This window comes from Marmota flaviventris, chromosome 19 (assembly GCF_047511675.1).
Source record: "Marmota flaviventris isolate mMarFla1 chromosome 19, mMarFla1.hap1, whole genome shotgun sequence".
NCBI classification, from domain to species: domain Eukaryota; kingdom Metazoa; phylum Chordata; class Mammalia; order Rodentia; family Sciuridae; genus Marmota; species Marmota flaviventris.
The window spans coordinates 25,115,518-25,135,998 of record NC_092516.1 but is presented as its reverse complement, the minus strand read 5'-3'; the positions used below and the strand labels follow the sequence as shown (position 1 = coordinate 25,135,998).

At 38.4% G+C, this 20,481-nt stretch overlaps 1 protein-coding gene across 4 annotated transcripts in view; it reads left to right on the top strand.

The window, feature by feature from the left end:
• Positions 1-20,481, top strand: part of Auts2 (activator of transcription and developmental regulator AUTS2) — a 1,136,204-nt gene that overhangs the window by 297,325 nt on the left and 818,398 nt on the right. For all 4 annotated transcript variants that reach the window (XM_027948695.2, XM_071605467.1, XM_027948694.2 and 1 more), the window contains exon 2: positions 4,584-4,796. In XM_027948695.2, the coding sequence (XP_027804496.1) occupies positions 4,584-4,796 (213 nt within the window). The remainder of the gene's footprint in view (positions 1-4,583; positions 4,797-20,481) is intronic.

The following is a 20,481-nucleotide window of genomic DNA, read 5'->3' as shown; positions in this document are numbered from 1 at the left end:
AACTTATTCCCATCTGTGTTGCATGGCTTGTACACTTACCCCCTCTATTGTCAGCAAAAGTGTCTAAATCTTTTCACCTAGCAGGCAGTGGACTGGTTTTCTTGCTTTTTTTTCTGGCTGCTTCTGTGATTGTCAAATTAATACCTTCAAGCACTTTTCCAGATCTGTTTCTTACCTGTGTGCCCTCTTACTCTCTCTAGTCCAATACTGGTTAGCCCAGGCAGATTTTTCTCTCTGCGTTCTTAAGGGCTCTGGCTAGGCCTAAATTGACCCTAAATAGATTAGTAAGAAAAAAAATGTACATATTTTTGCAGGTATGTTGATCCCACCTTGAAGGAAAATAACCTCAAAATGACACAATGTAAATTCTTATTAAGAAGATTGAATTGGAATGGCCGTATGTAGAAAAGTAGTGAAAATGTGTGTAGAGGCCAGAGGAAGGGAAGAATTATTTCAGGGAGATGGGTCAGTGCCCCATGGCTTCTAATAGGAAGATGTCCTCTCTCCTTCCTTGGGGTTTCTCTCTTTTGTGGATCCTGGTGGAGATGCTGCCTTTCTCCTGGTGCAGCAAAGGCAGAGAATTCCTTTTGTGTCTATTCTTTTTTAAGTGACCTTAACTTAAAATAATCCTTAGAACAAGGGGCATTTTTTCTGGTGGCATATTCTGTCACTCTTCATTTGCAAAATGCTTTCCTTGAATAATATGAGGTGTAGTTGTCTTATTATCAGAAAGTACTACAGGTGGGGTTTCCCTTAGGAACCACTAGCCTATATCATTATAAACTAATGGATCAATAGGCTTTGAAATTGCTATTCATTGATCCCAAAAAGCTATTTTATGAAATGTACATATTTCCTCCTTGTATTGTAGCCGTTCTGTCCAAGTTTCTTTAGGGAAATTCTTAAATACCACTACTTACTTGATGGTAAGTTGGTGTGTGTGTGTGTGTGTGTGTGTGTATGTGTGCGTGTGCATGTACACACTTATAAAATCATTGTATAACTGTTCTGAACATTGATAAGGTTGTTAATTTACTTTAGTAAATCTTTGTGTGTTTGATTTTTTTCCCACTCAAGAGTTGGTGATTAAACCCAGTAGTGCTGTTCCACTGAGCTACACCCCCCAGCCCTTTTCACTTTTTATTTAGAGACAGGGTCTTAGTAAGCTACTGAAGCTGGCCACAACCTTGTGATCCTCCTGCCTTAAGTCGCTCAAGTTGCTCCTATCATAGGTGTGTGCCATGGTGCCTGGTTTATCTTTTGAGTTTTATTGCTTATATGGGACATTTTTTGGTCATTTTTTCCCACTGACACAGTCAAAGGAAACAAATGATTATTTTACTATATACTTCAGAAGCAGTCAATAACTGTTTAGAGACTAGGAGTGAACAAATGATGGGATGGCCTGGTTTATGCAGGAATTGTTCCAAAGTACTAATATTGTCTATACAGTAACTTATAAATGGATATGTATCTTAAAAATTAAGATAATCTCTACTCTTTGAAAATACAAGCCTCTTAACTATTAAAAATCCTTTCATGATTATTCATTTTTTTGTATCTCTCAAGTCACCACCTCTATATAAACACTAATCTCCCCCTCTCCAGAGTGGGAAAAATCTCAATACTAATTGAAACTAAGATGATTTTACTGCTGTTGCTGAGACGTTGACAGGTCTCTTACAAGCTAATGTCACGGCATGGGATCCATTTGCTCTGTGTAGCTATTCTGCAGGGCAGTAAGCATGCCGTGATTAATATGCTATGTGAAAAAAATGAATTTGTAAAAAATTATAACATAATCTCATAAATATTAATTCACATTTGTATGAATTGCTCATAATTTTCAATATACTTTTAAGGCACCTTCAGTATGATAAAAGATTTGATCTCCAATGAGATGGGCATAATGTTTTAAAAAGCACAGTTGATACCTTATTAAATATTGTGTGTGTGTGTGTGTGTGTGTGTGTTTGTGTGTTTCGGTTTCCGGGGATTGAACTCAAGGGCACTTGACCACTGACCCACATCCCTAGCCCTGTTTTGTATTTTATTTAGAGACAGGATCTCACTGAGTTTCTGAGGAACTCACTAAGTTGCTGAGGCTGGCTTTGAACTCTATCCTCCTGCCTCAGCCTCCCAAGCTGAGGGGATTACAGGTGTGCATGACCACGCTAGCTTATTATTTGTTTATTAATCTGTTATGCTACAAGAAAAAGATTCAGGGCAGTAGGTGGGTTGATGACAATGAAAAGAGGGGTTCCCCCCCCCTGTTTTTTTAACCCTATAGGTAGTTTTTGTATTTCCTTTAGAAGTAGTCCAATTTAATTGTATTATAAATGAGCAACTCACAATGTAACTCGCCTGCCTCCTTCTGTTGTTGATATTCCTCAGTATCTTTTCATGAGAGGTAACTCTTTTGTTTAAATGTGAGATTAAACACAGAAAATACTTTGAGCTAAGCAGGTGTTTAACATAACTTATTGAGGTAGTAGATGCTGGACAAAGGAATTCTATTTAGCAGACATTAATTGAATATTTTTATGTGTTAGGTATAGTGTGCAAGATCTGAGACTATGCAGTCAGTGACCATTGCACTTGCTTTGATTGCAGCTTGTCCTCTGAAACATTGCTCACTACATCCACATTGCCTCAGGACAGCTACCTCTCAAATAGCATAGGACAGATCATCTAACAGCTAGAGGTTAGACCCAAAGCCACTCACTTGCCTTATTGGACTGTTTTAATTTTATTTCTTACCCCCACATGTAGGCCTTTCCTCCTTTCTGGGGTTTCTTGATATTTGCATATTGCATTATATTTTTATCACATGTTCATCTCAACATCCTTACTTTCCACCTTCTTTGCAAAATGTAAATGACAATATACAGTGCCTACTGGCACTATCAAGCTTTCAAAGCTTGCTTTGGTGTATTATAAGCAGTTTAGTATTTTTTAAAATCACTATTATACTTTATTTTTATTGTGCTTAATCACTGCTGTGCTTTATAGGTTTGAATGTTTTAACTAGTCTTGTTTACTTATGCATTAAATAAGTATATATTGACCACCAATTATTTTACCTGGCTTATGTAAAACACTTATTTGATGAAACACTGGGATTGCAGAGGTCCGCTGCTTACTTCCTGCCACTTTTGACCTTTTTTTCAGACAGATTATGCTATCAGCTGCTTCAAGGCTTTTGCCCAAGTTGTCTGTGCTCAGCCTTTCAGACTATGTCATCTTGTTGACCCTAACCCTCTGCCCTGGTCTAGATCATTTCCCCCAGTTTTAATACCTTTTGCCTTTCCTTTTGAGTTATCATTACAGTTTGCAGTGATATATTTAGTATGTGGGTATTAAATTTCGAAGGGAGGAAAGAGTGAAATTTTGAGATGGAAAAATAGGTAGAAATATATTTTTTTTTAAACTTTACTTTTGGTAGTACTGGTGACTGAACACACGCATGCTAGGAAAGTGCTGAACCACTGAGTTATCCCCCTCTACAAACCTTTTTAAAATTTTTATTTTGAGACAAGGGTCTCCTTAAGTTGCTGGCACTGGCCTTGAACTTGGAAACCTCCTTCCTCAGCCTCTTGAGTAGCTGGATTATAGGTGTGTGCACCCACTCTCAGCTTTATTTTGGTTTTATTTTATTTTTCAGTGTGCCATTAGGACCACAGAAACTGAGAAAATGTGGGAAGGAGACTCCATGAAAGAACATTGTCAGTTTAAGAATTGTATCTCATTTCTCAGGGTTCATATGGCATATATCAGGTGATCTGAGGCTCCGTAAGTTTTGCACATGAGCTCAGAATTTCAGTGACTGACTTCAAGGCTTGAAATGAATGGTGCTAGCATCTAGACTGAGCCCAGGCTTTCTGGTATTCTCAGTATGTTGTGAGCTGCCTGTAGGGACTTCTGTTTATTAGTTCATGTGGGCTTCATATTCTGCACTGGGCAACTCCTGTTAGAGGACATTGATTACCCATAAGGATAAATGCAAAGTTGTTGCTGTTGATCTTTGTGATGATTATATTGTCATTTACATTTTGCAAAGACGGTGGAAAGTAAGGATGTTGAGATGAACATGTGATAAAAATATAATGCATTATGGAAACATTCTAATTATATGAATTGATAGTTTTCTTCTTGTTGGCTCTGATATGTTCAGTCTTGTGCCTTTTCTTTTGAACTGGGCATGTACTTAGTATTCGTCTTTGAAATATACAGTCATTGAAAAGTCACTTGAAAAGTAAGAATATTGAGCTTCTTCTGGAAATGTCATTGTGTGCTGATCCAGCACAGAATGAAACAAAGGCACCAGTGAAATCACTTTCAATGGACAAGTACTTTGTGCTTTATTAAGTTTTCTGTCCAAGAAGATTAGAAAGGGTATATTTGTGATAGCATCAGGGACTCAGAAAAGAGAGCCATGTTTCTCAGTTTTAGGTTATTACATCCTATTTTTCTGTCCCCATCACCTTTTCTAGTAATTTTATTGAACCTTTGTTTTGGATATGGCCCTAGATACCTGCATAACCATCGCTTCCCTTTCCTTCCTTTTTTTTCCCCCCCTACAGAAAGATGTAGCACTTAAGCCTCAGGAACGTGTTGAGAAACGCCAGACTCCCTTGACCAAGAAGAAACGAGAAGCACTTACCAATGGTTTATCTTTTCATTCAAAGAAGAGCAGACTCAGCCACCCACACCACTACAGCTCAGACCGAGAAAATGACCGTAATCTCTGCCAGCACCTTGGGAAGAGAAAGAAAATGCCGAAGGGACTAAGACAGGTGAGAAAACTTGGATTTATTTTATTCTGTGAACTTCTATAGATGCTTGCTTCTCTGTGGTTCTTCGCACAGGTGGAGAAGTTATCCTTGGTGGCATCCTGTAACTGCTTGCAGAGCTGTATGCTCTGGGATTATAATCCCAATCTCATTTTTTTTTTCCAGTTAGAATTGGTAACTTTGGCTTGGTACCCTTTCCATTGAATACTCTCTACGCAGCAAAGCTTGATGTGTTTAGGGCAGACTGGTGTTTAAGGCAGACTGAAGTCTTGACAGTTGTCAAGGTGGACTGGTGTGTAGGGAAAAGAACCTTGAAATTAGGACGAAAGGGATAGGGAAATTTAGTGACATACATTGTGTATTTCATGGTTCCAGGGTACTAAAATTGGATCTTTGAGTAGTGCTTTGCATAAGATTGACATTTTCTAGGGAAGCTCAAGTATTGTGGCATGTGGGAGAGCAGTGACAAAGAAAGGGACTGCCTTTTAGTGCCTTAATTGTTTTCCATAGTCCATAATTGAAGACAGTCTTTGTGATCTGCCAATTGAATACAAGTTGGTAGTGGGGCTCCCTGGCCTGTTAATTATGTTTCAATGATCCACAGGCAAATATTGCCCTTGGAATTTGGGGAGAATTTTTGTCTGTGAAATCTGTACATTTGATGACTGATAAAGAGAGATGAAGTTGTTTGTAACAATTTTTTTTTCCCTGCAGAAATCCAGAGGCTCTAGTGACTGTAGAGTTACCTGTGTCCTGGGTATGTTTTGTTTTTGGTGAGACCATTGGGTGGGATTGACTATTACTTGAAGGAAGCAGGGGAAGGAATTGTGGTTCACAGAGCAGGTGCTGTTAATTAGAAGCTGAACAGGTAATTTCTAGTTGCAGGTGTTTCTTTGCAGAGGGGAAAGATCTGCAATCATATAAAACAGTGGTTTCAAAACCCACAGACCATTATAATCACATCGTTAGCCCCACTAAACATAAATTTTTGCCCTCTCCCTAGGATCTAATGAAGTTTTTCTTAAAAGATATTTTAGTTGTAAATGGACACAATATCTGTTTTACGTATGTTTGTATGTATGTATGTGGTGCTGAGGATCAAACCCAGTACCTCACACATGCAAGGCAAGCGCTCAACCACTGAGCTACAACCCCAGCCCATAATGTAGATTTTAGCTTAAGAAATTTCTGTTTGATAATGATCATACTGGTTTGGAAGTTATGTTACAAAGCATCTAGAGTGTATTTTGCATGATGAATTTTAGCTTAAAGATCAGAAGGTTCAGAAGCCTCAAGAAAAGGTAATGAGCAGTTTGGTGTAAGAGTTCAGCCTGTGGATAATAAAGGAGAGTATACTAAGAACCATCTGGAATGATGGGTTCAGCATGGACTCCAAAAGCTTCTTGCATGTAATGCCCTTCAGTATGACACTCAGGATGGTGTTTCTGAGGGCTAACATATAATCCTAAAATCCCCCAATTGAAGTTATAATACATACAGTTCTATAATAATTATGCTGTAGGCATTCAGTGAGGTAGTTTGCATAGTATAACCTGTAATTCATACATCAACCCTGCCTAGTAGGAAATTATGGTTACCCTGCTGATGTGGAAACTCATACTTGATCAAATGGCTTGTCTGAGGCCATCTGGCAGTGAGGTTCAGCACAATGATTTAGATCCAAATCTTTTCAGCCAAGAGCCTCCACTTTCCCCTGTACCTTCTCTTTGGGTATGCAGAAAAAGCACAGCAGGTCAGAGGATGGGAGGGGTTTACAAATATTTCTAGAAACTAAATGATAGTATGGTCAAACAGACTTTGACTTTGGCCATCAAAATGGTCTTTGAAGGTAAAAGAAAAATCAGAATAGGCTATGAAATTTAGAGGGTAGATCAAGAGCTGGAGAGTTTGAAAGTAACCAAATTTGGATTAAGATTTTTTAATAAGGAGGAAGGGAGAGGGGTGCGAAAGTCGAAATAGAGCTTGCACAGGTTGTCTCCTTAAGGAGCTTTATTCTCTCATTTGGAGACTAAATTCATTATCACAATGAAACGGCTGAGTAACACAAGAGTGATGTGTTGTCAAATCTACTGGCCAAATCATGACTTCTGTGAAGAATTTTGGGAAAACATAATCCTTCCCAGAACACTGAGTAAAGTCAAAAAAATTTTCAATATATCTGACATGGAGACCACAAGGAATGCTTTAAAAATTTAGTATTTTATATTTTAAAATACAGAGAATGCAAAAGGGTTTTAAAAATAGAGCAGCAATGATAAAAAGTTGATGAGAGTTCACATAATTTTCAGGTTTGGCTCCAACTAGATATCCTAAATCTCAATTTAATTCATTAGATTTTCCTTTCTCTCTGGTTTGAACTGAACCAGAGGAAATAGACCGAAGTGACCTACAAGTCATTTTTACGATATATTAACTTTTTAAACAGACATCAGGATGTATCATCAAAATAAATCGAGCCTTTCTCCTTAACTGAGATTTAGGTGCCCCAAAGTCATTAAGAGCAGAATTTTGCAGAAAAGAGATAACCTATTGAGATGCCTTCTAGTTGTAGGCAAACACTATTCATGGGAAAAATTAAGGAATTTGGGAATACGTTACCAGTTTAGCAGGTAGACGCTGATCTTGCTGATAAAGATGGTTTATGCTTTATATGATTTAAAAAGCTTTATATAAGTTACTGTGTATAGACAATACTTATAAGAAATGGAAATTTGCTTCTCTTTGAAAATCCAGTATGGCCGAGTCAAATTTGGTGGAACATTTATAGTTGACCAAAAATGTCTGCTGATTTCTAGGAAGAAAAGTCATGGATTCCAGTGCAGTCTTTAAAATTAAAGCTGTTACTCATTCATTTCGGTTAATTAATAATAAAGTTAGAGCTGTCCTTGGTGGGTTCATTTTCTTTCTGTACTAGCATTGCACATTGGATGTATTTGGCATAAATGGTGGTGTTGGTGTATGAGGGCCCAGGTAACTAAGCCACCATCTATCTTTCTACCCATCCTGATGAAGCAGTATTTCCCAGTCTATGTTCTTTCCTATTTCAGTTGTTTGGTACCAGTGATTGGTTCTGTAATTTTTTTTATCTTTATTTTGCTTATTCATTTTTATGTGGTGGTGAGGATCGAACCCAGTGCCTCACATGTGCAAAGCAAGCGCTCTGCCACGGAGCCACAACCCCAGCCCCTGGTTCTGTATTTTAGAGAGACTTATTCATGATGTCTTGGGAACTCTCTGTGACATTTGTTATTAGAGAAAGTTATCTTGCAAAGGAGGATTTGTAATGGAAAACTTTGATTAAACAGATCCAGTTCAAGTCACATTTTTGAAAACCTGCTATAATTAGTTTTGGGTGAAAATACAGGCCCAAAATCACCCAGGTATTTATCCAGCTTGACTCTAGAGCCTACAGGCTTCTGGAAGTCAGAGCACTTGAAAAATGAATGTAATTTGTGATTATGCTTTCATAATGAAAAGATATGAACTTTGCTGTGTTCTTTCATAATGGTTAAATGCCTGAAGGTACCTTGAGCTAGTATCAAGAAATGTGAGCCACAGTTAAACCATTTTTACCTCATACTTCAGAATTTCAAGTTTAATATGTTAATTGTTTCAAGTTTAATTGCTTTTCAAAAATCATGCTGTCATGTGAAGGTTACTAACTATGATATCCAATAAAATTGTTTTTCCTCTATGAATTTAAGTTACAGATTACTTTTTTCTCGTTGTTCAATTATAAGAATAAAAATATGTAAGGAAAGATTGAGAGAATAAAAAAGCTGTTTACAGTATCTCTGGGAATTTTGATTGACTTGAATATGATGCTGACTTTCAGCATTTAGTTATTGAGGATTTTTAATCCAGGCTTGTGTATGTTCAGGAGTTAGTTGTGTGTTATACTGGAGGGGTGGCTTTTTTTTTTGGAGATGGGGGTCTCACTATGATGCCTGGTCTGATCTTAAACTCTTTTTCTTAAATGATCTTCCCACCTCACTCAGCCTCCTCAATGCTGGATACCAGTGTGCTCCACCCCACCCGATAATGGCTTTTTTTTTTTTTCGTTTTAATTTGGGTTATTTGGAAGCAGTGACCACTGTTTTGTATTCTAGAATTTTTGGCTTTGTCATTATCTAGGATATATTATGTGAATTCTAAATGTTAAAGCAAGTGTAAATATAACATGACTTCATTGAGACAGATCTTCAGAGTGGTGTGGCCAATAATAATTATATCTCAAGTGCATTTTGTAATTTTTAATTAAAATTTTTGGAAAGTGGCTCTATTAAGGGTAGATAGCTGTGTGTCTAGGTCTAAGGTGGGCTTCTGTCCCCATTGGGCTGCTGGAGTGGAACACAGTACCATCTCCCTCCCAGGAAGGCTCTAGTAAGTAGCTGGAGGCAAAGCATGTGGAGGTGGAGGCCAAGACTCCAGTCTTAACTGCTGTGTGTCTAATTGAGAGTCCTGGTGGAGTTGGCAGGGAAGCCACTGCTTCAGAGACACCTGGCTAGTGAACTGTGCCTTGGGAAAGAGCTCCAACATGCCTTTGTGCAAGGAGACCCTGACCCCAAAGCAGTGGGCCTGTGAGTGGCAGGAATAAGAGGTCCAGACCTACACATTCATTCAGTTATAAAACCCTCCAAAATAATTATGAACAGTGTCTAAAAAGGGGGTATGTCATATTTCTGCCACCTCCTCAAATAGAAACTACAGAAAAAAAAGAGTTTGAGAGAAGGAACTGCAATTATAAGAGTGGGTGCTAACTCTTATAATTGTGAGTTATGAAACAATTACTATAGGTAATTGTTTCGTAAAACAGTGAATTTTTGAGTTTCCCAAAGTAAGAATTTGAGGGGTATGTTCAAAACTTTATTAAGGGTAATTCAGATTATGTATAGTGCTTGAGAAATAGGATAAAGAAAGCCACAGAAATGATTCTTACCTCCAATAAATGTCTACAAGAAAATTCCATTAATAAATTGGTGAACGCTGAGGGAACATGTTTTTCTCTTAACAAAGTTTAGCCACAGTTTTGATAGAATAGAACTAGCACAGCCATGATAGAATATAACTCCCTTTATTGAAAACTGTTTTTTGGGGCTAATTTAATCCTACATTTTTCCCTCTTCTGATGTTACATTGTATTTGCATGTGATCTGCTCTGCTATAGATCATAAAATAAGCCTCTGCAATTTTTCTGATCTATGTTCACAGCAGTCCCTTCTCTACACAAGTCTGTACATGACAGGTAATGAGTAGGAGGTGCATGTGGGTGGGTGCCTGTGATTTGCAGTGGTGTTGGTGGGAGCTGAGCAGATGGTTGTGATAGCCATGTGCTGCGAGATTCCTGTGGGAGTTGATGGCAGTGACAGGCAACTTACAATGTGCTATTTACAGTTTGGGTTTGCAGTCTTTTGGTGACATCTGAATGCTCTTTAGCAACTGCTTTCATTACTGCCTTTCGAGGAGCTGCTAATTGAAAATGAAATTGTGGGTGGGCTTTCAGACAGCCAGGCACAGGCAACTCTGTGTGGTAAGTGTTATTGGACATCTGTTGGATGTCTTGATGCCCAGTGTGTAATTCTTTTTTTAAGAAAGAGGGTTACAGCCAAAGGTAAATTAAAGATTTACTTAGATGCACATAGGTACAGCTGAATGTCATGCCCTGCACAACCAGTCAAATGTACAATAATATTGGGCTGGAAACAAACATAGGGAAAAGCTCAGAGACCCAGGCCATCTGCCCATGGCTCATACTTGCGTGGGTTCAGTGTGTATAACTGTATTAAGTTTTTATTTTAAATCGGTTGACATCTTGCAGTATTCTTCATGAGTGGAGTTTAGGTCATCATTCTCTTTTCTTCCTCTGTTTATGTAGTTACTGTGTAGGGAAAATGGTTATTTTATCTATTGAACTTTGGGATGTTACTGTATATTCAAATTTTTGTCTGTAACTTGTATACCTACAGACATTTTTATATGATATAACTCTGTTGAGGACAGTTGAGGCTCCCAGGCACAGTAAGCAAAGAGGTAGATGTTGAATTTAATAAGACTTTTGACAATGGATAATGAGCTTGATTCTTGTATGGCTTCTATCAACTGCAGAATTGTGCTTTGTAGCTCATCTTTAGAGTTTCAGCTGTTGCATCAGTACCATTACTGGAATGGTAGCTTTCCTAAGTGTTTGTATGTAGAATTGTTTTATTATCTGTTACCGAAATAGCTTTGTACAGAGAAATCTTTTGCTGAGCAAGGATGACCTCCCTCTAAGAAGTGCTGTTAGCCCTCTTTTTAATTAAATATGAAGATAGATACATTATTGTTGCATTATTCTTAGCTTTCCCTTGAACATTTCAGTGAATATTATTTGGGACAAACCATGCTGATATATGTGGTTTGTTTGACTGGGAGTGATGTTTGCTCTTAGGAAGCCCCTGAGGCTTGGGCTGAGGGGACCTTGATGACACCCCCCTTGCTATACTTAACCTTCAGGCCCCATTTCATTTGCTTTGCTATAGGAACCCAGCTGTTTTAAAGCATTTGAGGTATTGCTGGGTCCTAATGATGTTTAAAAGAACCTATTTGGTATGAATTCTATTTGGTAATGAATTCTGGAGCATTGCCTATTGATGTGAGTGTTGATAAACTTATTGAGAGAGTTCCAGGACTTTTCACACCTAGGGGCCTGTATCCTCATATCAGTGTGCACTCCCAACCCCATAAAGAAGCAGAAACTAAAATAGCTCACAAATACCATCAAGTCCTGCCAGAGCCTACCTGGTATATTTCAGGAGGTCCGAAGAGGTGTGCCTCATGGCCTGCTTCAACACTTTACCTGAATGAATTGATCAGAGCTCTGCAGAAGCTGCCACTTGTCCTTTGTGTCTGCCTGCAGTGATGCTTATATTGCAGGTCATTCTGTAATCACTGTTTGTAGCTGTGTTTGCTTGGGAAGTGCTTGTGTTGTATATTTTGAAATTATGTAATATAAAGCTGGATAGGTCCTGATGGACAGTGACAGTTCCGAAGAGCTGAGGGACTTAATTACATTCAGACACAGTTAACTTTATTTTCTGTGTAGGGAATTCACAGAATGACACTTCTCACGTGGTGGTCTAAAGACCACCTACCTATACCAGACCCACTGTGGAACTTTTGTTAAAATGCAGATTCCCACATATAAACTGCTCTCACTAGTGGTGACACCAGAGCAGATGCCTCACAAGTCACTCTTAAATAAACTGAATTATACTTACTTTTTATTGAAAAGTAAAATTTTGCTCCATTGTTAAAAGAACACACAGTGAAACTTAAGTGCATTTTGTATGATGTTAATTTCTTCAATAATAGGATCATATTCTTTTTCTGTACATTTACAATTTTTTTTCCAAAATATTATTAGGAGGAAAGGAACATTTCTGCCACATGTTATAGACTTTATATTTCCCCTTTCTCCCCAAAGGTTTTCAAAACAGCTGCTTCTCTTCTAGAAATTCACTTGAATGGCCCTGGTGGAGTAGTTGTGTTGTATTCTTTTCTCTTTAGGCTCACCAGCTCCTTCACATACACAGCTGTGTATAAGCATGTTGTCTGGAGTTGTTCATTTTTCTTTTTCTTAGGTCCTACTTACCTCTTTGTTTTCTTCCATTTGTAGACAGCAAAATTGAGTCTTAAAGTTTCTAAAGTTTATGAATTCCCAAATTATCAAAATTGGCCATAATCATTGACAGTACTAGAGGGCAGGTGTGAATGCAATCTGAAAATATTGGCTATATATTAGTGGAGACTAACAGCCATTAACCATTTTCTTTGTAACTAAGAAAGCTACAGTTTAATAAAATATCATGCTTGAATTTGTGGGTTCTACAAATTTTAAAGGAAACATTTTCCTTTCTCAAATAGAATAAACAGAATAAAAGTCCTTAAAGAAGTTTTGGTCAAGTTGCTAAACCTATAATTACAATTTAACAATCCCTTGAAGTGTGTCAATAGTAGGTACTGTTTGTTTTTTAATACATACCTGTGAGACCAGAAATGCTCTTCCTCTTGAGATTAATGTAATACTGAATGGTTACTCATGGAATTGTCACAGTATATGAGAAAGACTATGAATAATGACTTTTGATTTTTTAAAAATTCTTTCATAAGATTTCCTTAAATAATAAAGAATAATGTGAAAGCTCCCGGGGAGTGGTCCTGATATGCATTCCTAGAAGGTTGAATTGTAGTTTTTGAGACTTCACCAAATTATTTACATAATTTATCATCACCTACCTCCTACCTCCCTGTAATTAAACTCTAAATCTCTATTTCTCAAACAGGGAAAGGTATTGAGGAGGTGCAGTTCTATAGTGTGTCAGTTTCTTCACCTTCATCTCATGCTTCATCTTTGCTCCCTCGCTTCATCTTCCTTGATCTTCCTCCTTTTTCTCCAACATGCCACATCCTTTCCTACCTTGGGCACCTTACACATGTTGTTCTCTCCATCTGACACAACCTCCCTGTACCTTCTGCTTGGGGCCAAAACCAAAGTGTCATTTCTTTGGGCTTTTTCTGACAACATTGTTTAACTCAAGGTCTTCCAGGAGTTCTTCCTCCTTTGTTTTCACCTTGATTTTACTTAACACTTAGCATAGTTTATATTGACAAGTTTTTCTTTTCCGTAGCCTTTCTTCTTTCTGTCCTCTTTGCTAGATTGCAGGCTGTCCAGAAGAAAATTACCATATCCATTTTCTGTAGCACAGGATATGTAATAGTAGCGTGGCACACAGAAGAAGGTGCTCTGCCACAGTCTGACTGGGCACAATTCACGAGCCACTTGTCAAGCAGGAATGAACTTTATTTTTAGCACGCACGCTGCACCACACGAGCTCTCCAGGAATTCCCCGAGAGCTCAACCGCAACCACTGGCACTTCTGGCCAGCACTTCCAGGTCATTTCCGGCTCTTGAGGCAGACTTCCGGGTCGTGTGGGCGGATCCAAAAGAGTCCCCCGTGACCAGCTCCGTGGTCTGAAAGGGTGGGGAAACAGCCCAATGAGCATCACCGCAGAGGAGCCAATCAGCTGGAAGTTTGCTGGGGCCGCTTTTGCTCGGGCTCTCAACATCTCCCCCTCTCTGTTTAATTAAACAACAAGCATGTGACTTAGGGACCGTGCTTGTCTTAGGTTGTCCAGTACTACATATGCTTCTTACCAGTCATCAGATGAGCTGACCTCAAGGCGTCAACCTCCTGTCTTAGGTTGGTACTATTGCAGTTGGATCTTATCCATCATTGACTACCGGTCCAGCATACAACCACACCTGTGGATAGGCCTTTGTACCAGTGTGGGGGTGAGGTTCTTTGCCTCACCTCTGTTGGCCCCCAAATTTTAGCTGAACAACCATCATAAGCAGAAGGGAGGAGGATACAAAATGCCACGACACCAAGCCAATTGATGGCTCCTTTTGGAAAAATTGTACCACCAATGACATCATCAGCAAAAATACCCCAGCACTACCACAAGTCACTGCACCAACAGATAGTTCACAATGCATACAAGTGATACATAGTCCAGGCAAGTTCTGCAAGCAGTTCAAAGCAGAGGAATCCATTAATAGCAGAAGCTGTAGTTTAGTTTTATCATTGTCTTCACTGGCACTGGGATGAAGATAGGAATTTTGGCAATGATGGCTAAAGAAAAAATTATGTAAAATTCCAGCAGGCACTAAAAGAAAGCAATTTTCTGAAGAATTTACTTTATCCTGAACAGAATTATTAAATATAACGAAAAGGAAAAGTGAAAGTAAACGAACAGATCTGTTAACCTCCTTTTTTGTTCACATATTAAAACAATCCTCAACAGCTGTTTACCCAATTTAAATTAAACCATTTAAATCATGTGAATAAGAAAAAAAATATTTGGATCCATTTTTTTAATGAGCGCTCGTCATATATGATATAAGAACATATGCACATACAAACATACAACACAAAACACAAGTGTGTACACATAATATAATACATACAACACATAATAGTAAAGGCCTTGTAACTTTTTACAGGTGAAATCTCCATTGCAATGTTTAAAAACTCCATAGTCAAAAAATAGGACTGATCAGCAAAACATTAACCTAGGTCTGTATGAGCTCAAAAAACAAAATAGAACTTCATGATGTGGGAAAGGGCAACAATAAAATAGATATTGAAAAAAGCATCCTGGTTTCATTAGCCTCCAGGTGTGGGAGAACCACTGTCACAGATGTTATGATAGCCAAACTGGAGTTTTGGATATCAGCTGTTATGGATTTGAGCCAAATCATGTTCTTTTTGGTCTGTAGAAATCGCTTTAGTTAGTCTCTCTGGAATCCAGATCGGCTGCTGTTCTCCCTGTGGAAACACACAAACAGACCTCCGACTCCAGACAATCACTGGGTCAGGACTTTAGTTAATCTCTCTGGAATCCAAATTGCCTGCTGTTCTCCTTGTGGAAACACACAAACAAACCCCCGACTCCAGACAGTCACTGGGTCAGGACCTTTCCATTGTCCTGTTAGAATATCCTTCCAAAGTACCTTGGGGTTATGTTCATTTTTTGGACACATATGCCTTTCCACAGCACTAAGCCCTGATGAATCCAAATTTAAAAAGTTTAGAGTAAAAAGGGTTATTTTAAGTTTATCTTTGGGGGATATATACCCCTTCCCATTTCCCTCTTTTTGCTTTAATAAGTACATTTTCATAGTTTCATGAGCTCTTTCAACTATGCCTTGTCCCTGTGGATTGTATGGGATTCCTGTTATATGAATAATGCCAAATGATGAGCAAAATTGTTTAAAAGACGTAGAATTATAACCAGGGGCATTATCTGTTTTTAACTGTTTTGGAACACCCACAGTGGCAAAATTTTGAAAGCAATGAGCTATAATATTTTTAGTCTTTTCTCCAGCATGAAGGGAGCCCATCAAAAATCCAGAAGAAGTATCAACTGTAACATGCAAATATTTTAATTTTCCAAATTCTGGTAAGTGTGTGACATCCATCTGCCAAATATGGTTAGGTATCAGTCCTCTAGGATTGACTCCAAGATTAACTTGTGGTAAAAAGGTCACACAATTTTGACATTGTTTTATTATTTATCTAGCTTGTTCCTTAGTTATTTTAAAACGCTTTTGTAAAGTATTAGCATTGACATGGAACCTTTTATGAAAATTTGTAGCTTCTTCTAGTGTAGAGAAAATATGTATGTCATGTGTAGTTTTATCTGCTAAATCATTGCCCAAACTAAGAGCTCCAGGCAATCCTGTATGTGCCCTGATATGTCCTATAAAGAATGGATCTTTTCTGTCCCAGATTAGACTTTGTATAGTGGAAAGCAAAGAGAAAACAGTAGAGGAAGGGGAAATCCTACCAGCATCTTCAAGGGATACTATAGCATTAACTATATACTGATTATCGGAAAATAAATTAAATACAGAATCTTTAAACATCACAAAAGTTTGTAATACTGCATTAAGCTCTACCTTTTGAGCTGATTGATTGGGTACTAAAAATGTAAAACTTTGATCAGGGGTAACTACTGCTGCTGTACCATTATTTGACCCATCAGTGAATATATTTGGAGCATTCATGATAGGTGTTTTTCTTGTCATTTTTGGAAAAATTACAGGATGCAATGACCAAAAAGACAATAAAGGATTAGATGGTATGTGATTATCAAATGAAACATTAGATTTGCACATGATATTGCCCGAGTATTCAACTCATTAGCTAATTCATCAATTTGATCCATTCTATATGGAGTAATAATTTTATTGGGAGAAATTCCAAACACTCCCTTTGCTGCTTTTATTCCTTTGAGTATTAATTGTCCTACAGCCTCAGGATACCTAGTAAGAATAGTGTTAGGAGAATAAGATAAATGTATCCACAATAATGGACCTTCTTGTCAAAATACTCCTGTAGGAATATTTTTTGTTGGTAGTACAATAAATAATAAAGGCAAACTTATATCAAGTCTATCCAAATGCATATTTTCCATATATGTTTCAATGATTTTTTAATGTCTTTTTGCTTTAAGCGTTAACATGTGGGGTGAATTTGGATCTGATGGACCTTTTAGGATATCAAATAAAGGTCCCAAGTCTCCTGTTGGTATGCCTAGATAAGGCCTTATCCAATTTATGTCTCCTAATAACTTTTGAAAGTCGTTAAGTGATTTGAGTTGATCTACTCATATTTGAATTTTTGGTGGACGGACCATGGTTGAGGATAATAGAACTCCTAAATAATTAATTGGAAAATTTAATTGTACTTTATCTATTGCTATCTCTAGATTATAATTTTTTTAATAAGCTTTTCAGTGTGGCATAACATTCTAGCAATGTGTTTTTAGCTTTATGTGCTAATAATACATCATCCATATAGTGAAATATTTGTAGTTCAGGATTTTGATTTCTAAGGGGCTGGATTACTTTGTTAACATAAATTTGACACATAGTTGGGCTGTTAGCCATCCCTTGAGGGAGTACTTTCCATTCATATCTCTGATCAGGACCTTCATGATTCAGTGCAGGGATAGTAAATGCAAAACGTGGACTATCTTCAGGATGAACTGGAATTGAAAAAAAAAATCTTTAATATCTATAACTAAAACATACCAGGTTTTTGGCAAAACAGACAATTGAGGAATCCCCGATTGAGCAGGTCCCATAATAACCATCTCATTTTTAATGGCTCTTAAATCTTGCAATAATCTCCTTTTACCAGATTTCTTTTGGATGACAAAAATGAGAGTATTATGGGGAGATACAGAAGGTTGTATATGTCCCTCTGTTAATTGTTGTTTGACCAAGTCATTGGCTGCTTGTATCTTTTCTTTAGTTAGGGGCCAGTGAGGAACCCAAACTGGTCTTTCTGATTTCCAAGTAATTTTTATTGTCTCAATGACCCCTCTTGAAAACCCAATCCATGTCTATCTATTTCTTGATCTATTTGTATTGGTGCCACTATATTTTGTCCTTTTTCTTCCAATCCTTTTCCTTTCCTAAAACCTTATCTAGCCATAATAGTGGATGCATTTGAATTGATGTTATTTGTTAATGTTAGTCCTAATTGATCTAGGACATCTTGTCCCGATAAATTTATAGGAAGATGATCCACTACATATGGCTGTATAGTTCCCTTACATCCTTCAGGATCCTTCCAATCTAATACCATCGCACTTCTATGGGGATTAGTCGCCACTCCTAGGCCTCGAAGCATTTTAGTGGCTTGTTGTAACGGCCAATGTTTTGGCTATTCTTGACGAGAGATGATGCTAAGGTCTGCACCTGCATCCAGTAGTCCATTAAATTCATATCCTTGAATATTTAGTTTTAGCATTGGGCGAGAATCTAAATTTAAAGACAGCATAGCCCAATATACACCTGTGGAGCCTAATCTCCTGGAACCTCTTTCTATAGTACGACTTTAAAATTTATCATGCAGGTTGGGTATTATTAATAACTGTGCTATTCTATCTCCTGGTGAAATTACTGACATACCTCTTGGAGAACTAGGTATAATTTTTATTTCACCTTCATAATCGGGATCAATTACCCCAGGACTTATCATAAGTCCTTTTAGAGTAGAAGAACTGCGTCCCAATAATAAGCCTACTGTTACTTGAGGAAGAGGCCCTTTTACCCCCGTGGGAATGATTTGAACTCCCATCTCTGGAGTTAGTACTGCTCTGGCAGAGGCGCAGATGTCCAATCCTGCACTTCCTCTGGTTTGTCTGATGAGAGATCTAATGGACATTGTGTCCTGGGCACTACCCTAATGGCGTTGCTGGGTTCCTCGAGTGCCCCGTTTATTTGTGGTCGTGGGCCCCGGAGCATTGGGCCCCCCTGTCCGTTTTTTGGCAATGGAGCCCGATGCCTTTCTCCATGATATCGTGGGTAAACACCTGGTCCTTGTCCGTTTTTTGATAACGGAGTACCCTCTATGGTGGTTTGAGAACAGCATTCATTAGCCCAATGCCTCCCTCTACGGCATCGTGGGCAAATACCCGGTATTTTACCCCTTTGATACCTAGTTTTGTTAAACCCTCCTCCTATGGGGCAATTCCTTTTAAAATGCCCTGTTTGTTCACAATTGTAGCATGTTTTTGGCCTGGCATCTAAAGCCTGTTGTACTGCAGCTGCCAAGACTTGCCCTTGTTCATTAATGTCGCTACATAGTTTAATATATGTGTTTAAATCTCCATGTTTCCATGGTCTAATGACCTCTCTGCACCAACGATTTGCTTGCTCATAATCCAGTTGTTTTATTAATGGCATTGCTTGTTCTGTGTCCCCAAAAACTCTGGCAGGTGTTTGAATTAGCCTATCTACAAATTCAGCATAAGGTTCATTAACTCCTTGTATTATCTTAGATAATTGACCTTGTAAATCTGCATGTCCTTGTAAAGTCTTCCATGCCCTAACCGCATCTGCAGCAATTTGTGAGTATATGGCAGGATCATATGCAATTTATTGCTGCTGACCCTCATAAGGTCCCTTTCCTAACAACATATCTAGATTTCTCTGTGGATAACCGGCTGCTGCATTTCGCCTAGCCATCTCCGTACAAAATTCCTCATTGGCAACCTTCCATAACAGGTATTGTCCTCCATTTATCACAGCTTTACACATACTAGTCCAATCTGCTGGCGTCATATTCAAATTGGTAATGGATTTGACCATGCTTACAGTGAAGGGTGCTTGAGGACCATAGGTTGTTACAGCCTCTTTTAGCTGCTTCACTGTTCTGAATTCTAAAGCATGGTGAATTCGCTGCCCTCCTGCCTGCTCAAATACAGGGCATGCTAAACTTTGAGGTCCTGTCTCCGGATCCCATCTATCAACTATGGGGGTTGGGGGCCTCCCAGCATATGTTGTCTCCATAGGTGGAGCTGTTGCTTGGACACTTACGCCCTCTGGTGATAGAAAGGTGTTAGTAGCAGCATCCTGTTGTAACTTCTCCCCTGATGGCTTTTTCTGCTCTAAACTTTCTTCCCCTTTCTGACTATCTCGAGAGGCCTCCTCTTTTACTTGATCTAAAATGTCTTCTCCTTGACTAAGTAAACAAGATTGTACCAACGTTTATAACAGTAATGTGCCAACTGGCAGAGTTCCTGGGCTTTCCTTTTCTATCCTTTTTAAATCTTCAACGTATGCTCTAACTGTTCTTGATTTTACTGGGGTGCCTCCTTCCTCTAACAATTTACTTAACATTTTTTCGGTTTGTTTTTTACTAATTTTTAATTCCATATTTCTGTGACGAAGATACCCCTCACTAAGATAATGCAAAAGAAAACCGAGACAAAATGAAACAAAGATGGAACAAAAATTCATTATATCAGCCTTTCTATTTTCCTGAAATGTCCATCCGTCCTTTCTCCCTATCTGTTCCTCAGAAGCAAATAGTTTTTCCTCAGATGTGAGCGGTTTTTCTTCCGTCTCACCCATCTCCAGGGACAGGTAACTTAAAACAAAAGCGAAACAAAACGAAAGAAGAATCTTAAAATGGCTACCCATCCTCTCACCTTGCCCTCAGCGGCGAGCAGTTTACCTTATCACTTACCCTCAGTTGTTCCCTGTATGGGCCACTAAATGCCGTAGTCTGACTGGGCACAATTCACGAGCCACTTGTCAAGCAGGAATGAA